This window comes from Staurois parvus, unplaced genomic scaffold (genome assembly GCF_062004578.1).
Source record: "Staurois parvus isolate SC_StPar_1 unplaced genomic scaffold, SC_StPar_1.0 ptg000090l, whole genome shotgun sequence".
NCBI lineage: Eukaryota > Metazoa > Chordata > Amphibia > Anura > Ranidae > Staurois > Staurois parvus.
In genome coordinates, this window is record NW_028317886.1 from 6,718,484 (window position 1) to 6,730,090 (window position 11,607).

The 11,607-nt window shown below is 35.9% G+C and overlaps 1 protein-coding gene across 2 annotated transcripts in view; it reads left to right on the forward strand.

Moving 5' to 3' along the window:
* FSTL5 (follistatin like 5) overlaps positions 1–11,238 on the forward strand; it is an 841,716-nt gene extending 830,478 nt beyond the window's left edge. For both annotated transcript variants that reach the window (XM_089670377.1, XM_089670378.1), the window contains one exon: positions 651–11,238. In XM_089670377.1, the coding sequence (XP_089526503.1) occupies positions 651–1,353 (703 nt within the window). In that variant the 3' untranslated portion in view covers positions 1,354–11,238. The remainder of the gene's footprint in view (positions 1–650) is intronic.
* The last annotated feature ends 369 nt before the right edge of the window (positions 11,239–11,607 follow it).

Sequence of the window (11,607 nt, forward strand, 5' to 3'; positions counted from 1 at the left end):
CTTTAACATAAATAAAGTTAAAAAAGAAATATGAGTAATATGCTCATAAGGAGTTTAAAAAAATTAGACGTTTATATTTTAAGTCATTGTATTGTAAGTTTATTGCCTCACTTATATGACTACAAAGAACAGTATTTTTTAAAAGCAAAGAAAAAAGTGAGCTATATATATGAAAAACTCAGTGGAAAGTCTAGCAGGGAAAAATCCATTACTTGTAACCTACTATTATCTAGCAGTGAACAAAGACATTAAGTCTTTAGGTATTAATCGTTTAGCTGACAACTTACTATCTTTTGTAAACTCTGTAACATGTTCTACTAAATAATAGACAGAGCCACATCCATAGAAAAGAATGTATCCCTGACAGATTTAATAATAAACTGAAGTCAGTGGGAGTCCAAGTCTAAGGCAGTTTAATTGGTCACAGAACACAACACTGCCTATTACAAGTGATCATTAGGATTCGAAAACATAGTAACAATTTTAAATCAATAACAAGAGAGTCTGCATTAGAAAAACAGTGCTTTCGTCATATTAAATTATATACAGTATCTACCTGACATAATTTTGCTAATTTTTCATAACAGCAGACATAGGGGATTTTTAAAATAAAGAGATTGCTCTCCAAACCACTTTGTTTCTTCTTTCAGGTTTGGATTCATCCTTCATAAAGAAGAAGCAGCACTTCTGAAAATTGATTTGGAAACTATGTCCTACATCAAGACAGTCAATTTAAAAGATTACAATTGCATCCCCCAGTCTTTGGCTTACACCCATCTTGGGGGATATTATTTTATTCACTGCAAACCTGATACAACAGGAGCTATCCTTCCGCAAGTAATAGTGGATAGTGTAACCGATGTTGTCATTGGCTATAACAAGGATGTAACTGGTCTCCCATATGTCTCCCCAGATGGACACTACCTTGTCAGCATTGATGACATTAAAGGAATCATGAGAGTACAATTGATAACAGTCCAAGGAGAAATAAGGGATTTGTTTGACATTCATACTAATCTGCATATATCTGATGTGGCCTTTCAATCATCATTCATAGAAGCTCATCAATACAATGTCTATGCAAGTTCAAGCACACAAACTGATGTACTCTTTGTAGAACTGGCATCTGGCAAGGTGAAAATGATAAAGAGCCTTAAAGAACCAGTCAAGTTAGAAGAATGGCCATGGAGCTCCAAAAATCGAATTATCATAGAGAGTGGCCTCTTTGGACAATACCTAATGACACCCTCTAAGAATTCTCTGTTTATTCTAGATGGAAGACTCAACAAATTAAACTGTGAGATCACCGAAGTTGAAAAAGGCAACACAATCGTTTGGGTTGAGGAAGCATAGGATTTGCAGCTTAACGTTTTCATTCTTTCTTTTTTTTCGATGGGAATATTTGTTTCTTTTAGGTTGGCAAGCATTTGCAGATTTACATATTTTAAAATAATTTTGCAGATCCCAGAACGTTTAAAATTTTTTTTCATATTTTAGTGAGTTGCACTTAACTGTTTACTAATTAGCTCTACACACAAATTGTACAATTATATAACTTTGTATAGTTTTCATAAAATGATGTCTAAAAAAACAAAAATACAAAATATGTTTTCCAGGAACAGAAATAATGATTTTAGTTAATAATCAGGACATGTTTCTGTTTCATTAGTCAAGTATGTCTGAAATTTTTAGAAACAGTCTTGTCCCTTGTTTGTTTGTGCCTTGGGTGGAAAATTTTATAAGAAACAAACAAAAAAGGAAAATGATAACGTGTTTCCACTACATGTTGTGATTTGAACCCAAGCACTTTGTTTATCAAAAAATCATCCAAAATCATAAATTATGTCATTACTTACTTTATTCCACTGATTTTTAAAAGTATGGTAGTGGAATGTACTACTGGCATAACATCATGTAGATTTTTGACATTTCTCTTTTTAATTCATTTTTCAGGGACTGATTTCAGGTATAGCACATAATTATGACTTTTTCAGTAAATTTGTATTTTCATTTGTATTACTTCTAATTTAAGGATGTTGCAAGGTTTCATAATACTACAAGTAATAGTAAAAAGCATCAACCCATGAACATATGTAGTGATATATCTTGTGGGTATTTACTAATTTTACACTTTAGTATTTTTATTATATTACTTATATATTTAAATTTTACATTTCAAATTATTTGAACTTCTATAGTCCAGCTGCTAGCAGACCTTGCTGTTCCTTGATTTATTTTATTTGTCATTATAAATGGATTCTGTTGTACCAGTTACATGTATAACACAACTCTTTGTGAGAATGGCAGTGGAGAGAATATATGTAAGCATACTACCAGAAGGGCAAGCTGAAATGAAGAGATAATGTAATTTCAGGGTAAGCATAACATCATAGCGTTTCACCATCAGTTAAAATATACTGTGCCCAAACACATTTACTGTGAATGAAAATAATACTGAGGAGCTCCTCTAAGCACAGTACTTATTTGTAGAGGTTCAGTGATTATAGTGGTTGTAGGTGCCCACCTACTGAAAGTATTGTCTGAAAAATTCCAGAGCATAAAAGATAGAAAACACTGAACACCCTGTTCTTCTTTCTGCTCATTGTTTCTCAGTAGAAACTTAAGCAAATTCATTGGGTGGACCACATAGAAGGTCATATATGATATGACACCTGGATTCCAAGCATCTATTTCTGTTAATCTATTGCTAATTCTATTGAAGTGGACAAAAGATGTAAATGCATAACAGAGAAAAATACTAGTGTGAGTGTAGAATTGCCATAGACAGCTACTTTACAAATGAGGAAGACCAAAAGGCACAACAGTTTGTGTTAATCTAGCTATGTATAGATGGCTGAATTTCAATCCCTGTGTGGTCATTGCAGTTGAGCAGAAGTCAACCCTTTATCCACCCTGTCAGTTAAAAGCCAATCAATCAGTGCTGCAGGCAAAAGACTGCAGTGCTAATATGTGTATTCTGACAATGGGGGAGTCTCCCTGCTGTCAGAATACAATAGCACTGAATCTTGTATGTCCAGCTTTACAAGAGATGGTAAACTCATATTGATGGTATGGTATGCCTTTCTTTATCACTCAGTGCAATAGATCTGCATAAATGTTTAAATGTGATAATACAAATAATCTTTTACCTCACTTAATGCATTAGGTGGCACAAAATTCATGTTTTTCCTATTTCATCACATTAACATTTCTTGAAATATTATTAATGGAATTCCATTATTAGTGCTATAGTGCAATGAGCGTATGTGTTAAGTTACCAGCATCAATCATTCAGGGGACATTTATTTAAACAGCTACAGAAAACTAATGTCTGGCTAGTTGCAAAGCATTTTTAATTACATAATTAAATAAATACAGAGATGTTCAATCCGAGAGACAATGTTGATAGATATATGCTGTGTTAACCCCTTCTGCACCGCCCTATAGCTTAAATACTGCTACAGGGCGGCATGGGCGTGCAAAATCACGCATATATACATGATTTCGCACTTCCGGGTAGGGGGCGCACATGCCCTACCAGCGCCACCATTCGCGGCCTCGGCTGTCAATCACCGGGTCAATGGCAGGTGATTCCCCACCGGCACCCGGCGATCTCCACATAATACCAATGGGGAAGAGACCTTTGTGTAAACAATACAGATCTCTCCCCTGTCAGTTCCTGCATACTGCTTTGTATGGCTCTGCATAGCAGAGCCATACAAAGCAGAGTGCTTACAATAAACCAGACAGACAGCACACAAAGTAAAAAAGCACACAGCACACAGTTAACCATTTGATCGCCCCACATCTTAACCCTTTACTGCCTAGTGCTATTAGTACAGTGTCAGGGGTTTGTATTAGCACTGATCACTGTATTGGTGTCACTGGGGATGTCAATGACACCAAATCAGTTCACCTCAGTGTCAGAATGCCCACCGCAGTCCTGCTATAAGTTGCTGATCACCTCCATTACTAGTAAAAAAAAAAGAAGAAAATTCCAGTATATATACCGCCATTTGTAAACGCTATAACTTTCATGTAAACCAATGAATTTACATGTATTAGGATTTTTTTTTAGCAAAGACATGTAGCAAAATACATTTTGGCCTAAATATATGACAAAATTTTATTTTTTACTGGATATGTTTAATAGTAAAAGTTAAAAATATTGGGTTTTTTTTTCAAAATTGTTGGACTTTTTTGTTTATAGTGCAAAAAAGGAAAAATGCCCAGGCAATCAAATACCACTGAAAGAAAGCTCTATTTGTGGGAAAAAAGGACGTACATTTAATTTGGGTGTAACATTGCATGACCGTGCAATTGTCTGTTTAAATAGTGCAGTGTTGTATTGCAAAAAATGGCCTGGTCAGGAAGGGGGGTAAATCCTCTGGAGGGCAAGTGGTTTGTATGCATGTAAACAATAGACAAGCAGCATGTGTCTAAAATTTATGATATTTTTTACCTTAAACCAGCAAAGATTACATTGTTTAATTATTAAATACGATGCATTTAGGTGTAGCAAATCTTAGCAAAAAGCTACAGGCTTGTTCTTATTGACCAACTTAAAGACATTGGGATTGATTTACTAAAGGAGTAGAATATATAGAAATTAATGTTGAATTTAGCTCAGTGAGCATAATGAAAGTTCACTTATTTGAAAGATAAAAGCAATATTTTGCTTATACATGCTTGCATGATGTAATTCAGAAAAGCTTTACCTTCACTTTACTAATTGAACAGTCTGTTTGCCTTTAGAAAATCAACCCCATTACTTTACCTAGGTTTTAAAACTATTCTTTGGGGAGGTATTTAAAGGAGGAAAGTCTCAGCTTTGCTCAGGAGCTTTCCTCTTTGAGATGCAACTGCCCCAATTTATTGAGAAATGCTGCCTCTTAACTGTGGTGGGGCACATATTTTGATGAGGAGATTGGTCACTTCAGACAGTTACCTGTCTGCTGGGCATCTGATTTCCTCAACACCCCCATTACCTCTGCAGGGTACACCTATGCAGACCTGGACTGCAGCAAGTTAAGTAAAAAAAAAAAGGAACGTGCTATAGAGGGGTGGGGAAGAGAAAGAATAAAAAAGACTTGCCCAGAGATTAGTTTATGTTGCAACAATGGATATATGATATTCACATTTCCTAAAGAAAATCCTTCATCCAGTTGGCTTCAGGAAAACCTGTAATGTGAGGAATATGAAGGATGCCAGTTCCAACTTCCTACTCAATAAGATAGGAATAGGAATGGCCCCCAAGTTGATCCAACACTTTCTGACTTAATAAAATGGAAAAGCATGCAGGTCAGGAAAATCACAGCAAATCCAGAATTTACGATCTGAGTAGTGGTTCTGGTTCACTGATTTGGAAAGTGATGACACCATTATTTCAGTGCTGACATCCAGGCAACAGAAGCCAAGGTCAGTAAAAACAGCATCCATACTTCCTCAGTAAACATATTCTTTTAGTGCTGGACATACAGTATGTCTGAAAGTAAAACAATTTGTTCCTGTGGTCACTGTTGACTTAGAGATCAGATTGCTTACCTTCCTCTCTAACAAAGATCACGTGATCAAAGGCCTGGACCATTCGACATTTGACTAACACTGCAGGTAGCCTGAAGTAGCATTTTCTGCAGGAAAATGTATTAAAGCTCTTTTATTAATCTGTATTTATTTATCAGATTAAGACTGATAACGTAGCTTTATGAAGGCATACATTACAAATAAATTTTGCTCCTCAAATATTTTCTGTGACCTCTCCTTTCAAATTGCTCCTCCTGTCCTATCTTTACTGTTCTCTCAGTAGCTGCCTTTGCTGGTTTTCCTACCCTTGGCTTCACAAGTGTTGTAAGATAATGTGGCCCAAATGTAATCATATAATCTCTGCTGAAATGATCAATTCTTGTCATGCCAATAGTTTCAGACATACATTTTCCCACAATGTATAGGAGGAAATAGGAAATGAGAAATGCCTGTTTAATAACTTGCTTATAAGCGCTATTAGAGGAAACCAATGAAGAACAGTAGTAATCACTTGGGTGGTCATTTACTGTATGTGATTGAGACAGTTATGACTACAAATACAATTTTATCAGAAACATAGAATTGATAACATTATATTTTGTATCTATAAGACTGGTGGCAGCACTATATTCATTAAATGATGTGGTGTTTGGCATATGTATATATAGGTGTGTAGCTGATGTATTGTAACTTCAAGTCCATTCAGTGTATACCTGTTAGTACAGGTGAATATGGGCACTCATTGAGGATCCATTCATTGTCTGTTTCAGCCATTTAAACATAAAAATACATAGTGTGCCAGACCAAAATCAGATAAGAGTGTAAGATGATTGTAATTGTTGATAAAAATCCCTATAAAACAGCCAATGGGGAAGACTTACTAAAGGCAAATAAACTGTGCATGTTGCAAGTACAGTTGCACTGTGCATGTGAAGCTGCACTCATTTTCCTTAGTAAAAGTAATGTGATAAGCGTACCTTTGTAAAAAAAAAATACCCAATCAGGTGATATTGGAAAAATAATCAGGAAATAAAAAATAATTTTTGCTTGCACATGATTGGATGATGGAAATCAGTAGAGATTTGTCATTTTTTCTAAGCTCAGACAAAAATGAGTGCAACTGCACTTGAGAGTGCAACTGCACAGTGTATGTGCCTGCAATGTATTTCAGGGGCAACACCACACAGGATACAACTTTATAGATCTATATTAGAACCAGTATTGATCTCTCCTCATGGAGAAACAACATGACCTCAGTTTCTGAGCAGCAATTGTGGGTGGTAATCCATTAGAGACTCCATTGCTGCTCAGCAAATGCTGTCATGTTTCTCCACCTTGAGAAGAGTTTAATAATGGTTCTAATCTAGACTTGTAAAGTCACTGTTTTTTTCTGAATCCATATAAGTTGTATTCTGTGTTGAGCCCTGATAAAATGGCAGTGGTGTTGCCCCCAAAATGTATTGGCTGTTTTTATATTACTTTTTAATGATCAATTAAAATGATCTTGGATTCTTTATCCGATTTCAGTCTGATGCTCCTTTTTGTATTTTTATGTTTCAAGCTACGGTTGGATGCCCTGTGTGGGAGCTGCCTCACTGGAGCTATTGGGTGTATTTGAAGTTTTCCTTCATCTGACTACACTTGCATGTCTTGAAGTTCCCATCACCTCTTTGAGTATGTTGTTCTGGAGCCATTTAAACATGGCATTTAGCAGCTAGGTTTTCCTTTATATTTTTCTGAAAATGTCATCTCAGTGTTAATTATTTACATTTTGCTGGCATTAACTCTTGTTCAAGAATTATCTCCTATCTAGTTGTGTGGCCGAAGTGTGCCCAAAAAGGCATTGGTCTGGGTGAGAAATCCAGGAAATTACCACCCATTAAATAATGCCCACTGCATTGTCTAAAATGCATTGTTTCTGTGAATGAGAGGGGCTTCTAAACTAACAAGGACTTCTACACTCAGTGGTCACAGAAATTCACCTGTGGCCCTATAATCAGTGTCAATGGTAAAACAGAAAGTGATTTTATTTGCAAAGATTTGGAATTTACAGGTAATAAATATAATTCACAACCTAATTATAGATCAGAAATATATATCTATAAAACTTTATTTGGTTGTCCACAGATCAGCTAACCAAAGGGCAGCAAGAAATGAGGGTTAATCCTTTCTGTGTACATGGACTCTATAACTTTAATATAAGCCATACTCGACAAATATGGTGTCACTTAAAGCCTCCTGCATACCATCAAAACGGCTCTCTCTCTGTGGTCCCTCATGGAACACATCCTGCTCCATCTATCCAAAGCAGTGCAAAGCTTTAGGCCACAATTGTGTGTATAAACCACCCCTCAAAGTGAAAGTAAAAGCTTCAGCTACAGTACCCAACCTTTGGGCATGCTCCTCTGATGCTTTTCACCCCAATTGGACTTAATTGTAGAGGTAGGAGTGGCTAGGGACAGAGGGTATATATACATCATAAAATAAAGAGTAATTGAGGGTAATTGAACATAACTGAGACAGTCATAGCACACATTTCACTGCTTGTCAAGCTGCAGTGGAGAGACAGAGCCTTCTAGTGTAAAGAACGATATCAAGATTAGTTTTAAAACTGACATGAAAGATATACATCGCCCAACATACCAAGGGAATACTACACTTTGCAAAACTGTCTTCTTCATTCCTACCATATAGATGAAATAGAATCAGCCATAAATTTTAGCCCTCAAGGCTACAAATGAAACTGTATAAAAAGCAACCAGCAAATATGAACACCAAATAGGGCACTAGTAACATCATGCACATGGACAAAAGACAGTTTCATGTGTGTGACTATGTAAAACTGGTCCAAACAACAGATATTTTTTCAGTGTAAGTGCAAGCCCAATCAGGGTAAAATGCATCAGAGGGGCATTGCCAACAGGTGGGGACTGCTGTAGCTGAAGCTTTTATTTTCACTTTAGGATGTGGTTGATACATAGAGATTGTGGCCACTGCTTTGTATTGCTTTAATATAAGCCAGTTAAGCTGTCCTTTAGCAAACAGCCAGACACATTCATAATAGTGAACCCTGCTGTTTTCATTCAAAGGGGTGGTAGAAAAATCAATGATAATGTGAAAGGGTAATATCCCAAAGCAACAGGTTAGAAATAACTCATTGAATGGTAGACTACAGTAAACAGAAACGTCACTGATTGCCATGGCACTATGTGCATCAACATTGCTCACTATACTACCTGACTAAATCGGGACTGTATGCACAATTCCAGCCCAGCTAAAAATAGCTATGTAAAAAATAGAGCCAAACAATATAGATTGTATTTACTACTCTTCATAACAAAAAAATTACTAACACTATTTGATTATTCTGTCCATATTCAGCACATAGCTGGATTACCTCTGGTTTATTTATGCTGTTACCCAAATCCATTGGGTGGATATCTGTTACTGTAAATAACATCAGAGGTAATTACAGTTTAATTTGGTGAAAAAGACTGTGTAAAGTTACAGCATGTCATTAAATCCACTGTATAGACTATGACAGGTTTTTGCAGTTGAGGTTTTTATCACTTATTAATTTGCACTGGTGCAAATTCTTGTTTAAATGATTGTTGGCTGGTAAATGATAAAGAAGATATGCTAAATCAAACTGTTTTAGTATTTACTACTACTATTATTTAATGAATATAGAACAACAAGAAAAAAAGACAATTGAGTGATTTCAGTTTTCTGGAGCTAACTGCTGAAAAGAAAATGTGCTGGCCTCATGTATAGTACAAGGTTTATTAGGGCCGTACACTGTGAAGAATCAGCATAAATCTGATTACAGGTGTGTGCAATCAGCCACAGCCAAGAAGACTGTACAAAGCAATGACAGGCTGACAAGCGTGGTGGCTGTATGCATGTAGCCACATGTGATTAGGAACAGATGAGCAGATCTGTAAGCAGTTTGCATCCAGGCTTGCTCATCTGTCCCTAATCACTAAGATTTGTGGTTATATGCAGACAGCTATGGTGTTTGTCAGCTTGTCATTGATTTTTACAGGCTACCTGACTCTGTCCGGTCACACACACCAGTCGACACAGCCTCAGATTTGCATTTATGCTTGGTGCTGTATGGCCCTTATCAGCTGTATGAATGGTAAGTCCACAAAAATTACACATTGTTTTTCTTTGCTATAAGCAGCAATGATGCTGTACAAATGCAGGAACCTATAGCAACCAATTATCTTTCAGGTTAACATAGTCCAATCAGTTAAAGAAATTAATGGTGTTTGCTATGGGTTATTCCACTTTGCATTTTACCATTGCTATTCTAGCTGCTCTAAATTAATCAGCTTGCTTGTAACTAAAGGTATATAGGTTCTAAATTACACCAATTTACATAGAGACGGTAATCTACAGTCTATGGGAATGCAACCATTGCTACGTATATTACTAATTGTGAAATGAAATAAAGGTATAGCAATAACCTGAAAAATTAGAAATGCATTAACAATAATTGTAGGTGGGCCTACTGTGTAAGGAGCTAGAGGCACAACAATATGCATGGTATATAAAGAATGTGAGATACAGGTATTCAGTATAGAAAGGAAATAATAGTCAGAATTAACCTATAGCATTCATAGAGAATAATGTATACCATGGAAGTAGGTCATACTGTAACAAAAACACAAGCTATGATTGTGATATACAGAAACCTGTGTATGTTGTTGCAGTTTGCAAGTATGGTTATACTTATGGAGCATGTGCAGTAGTATATTAAATAATGTATGTGTTGGTAAGTTAATATAGAATACGTGAAGGAAGCTATAGGGCAATTATGCTGCTTGTAGCTTGATTTATCAAACTTTAAAGACAGAGCTCCTGCTTAAGAACACAGTTGGTGTTGATTTATTGAAGTCAGTACAGACTTGCTCAATCTACTTTCAGCAGCTCATACTTTGTGTTATTCCATAGCATTCATCAGAGGAATCATAGCAGTATCCAACTAGCTCTGCTTCCATTGACACAAATAAAGCTGGATTTGAACAGTGCTCTCTCTGCATCTATATAAGGGGCACAAGAAAAATCTGGAGTAAGGAAATCAGTTGGCTTAGCCATGTCATCTAATCAAATTCCAGATGCTGTTTCTCTAAAATCATAGGGCACTATGGGAAGCAGCTCTTCCCTTCATTTTTCTCCTTTATAGGTCAGCCTCTCTGTGTAAAGTTAATGTGGAAATACGTAATGTGGGTGGGTTGATATTAAAGTAGTATTTCAAGGGATTTGGTACTATCTAGTGGAAAATTCTAGCAATGCGCCTGTTTTCTGTCAATGAACATTAATAGGTAATAATATATGAACAATTAGATTAGTCAATAACATGGGGCATAAATATTAGCAGCTAGGCTGTATGATAGGTGTGAGATCCAAAATGCTGTAGCCATCTATACACGGAACTAGGTTTAAGAGTTGTGTGCTAAATCTCTCCAGAATCATAGGGTATTTCCTGGGCTAAAGTCTCTTAGCATTATTAATGGCAGGACATATTTTCCTTTCTAATTTTCAAATATATTTCCCTTTCAGAAATTTCCCCTGTGAAATAAAACCTTGTAAACCTTGTAAGCTCTGTGTTAGTCTGTCTCATTTACATCTCTGTTGTTTATTAACACCATGTTGATGTTCTGTATGTAACAAATGCTTGAAAGAGAATAAAACCTAATGTTTTAAGCACTGGTCTGTGTGGTGAGTAAATAGAGTAGAAATAGAATATTTGATAAAATGTCCTGTTTTCTTCTAACTACATTTACAGCATTCATTTGGGTCAAACTTATTTTATTAGTTCTATAACATACATACGTATTTGATAGGTAATGATGTGTACACCTTTAGCTACCAGGCATGCACCATATTTTACTTATCTACTTTTGGAAAACTGAAATGCTATTAGTTTTTTTGGTCCATTATATTGTACACATCATCACTAGCACTTTCGAAGTCAGTGTGCTATGAATATATATATATATATGTATATACACATACACAACACACACTATATTGCCAAAAGTATTGGGACATCCGTCCAAATCATTGATCATTGGA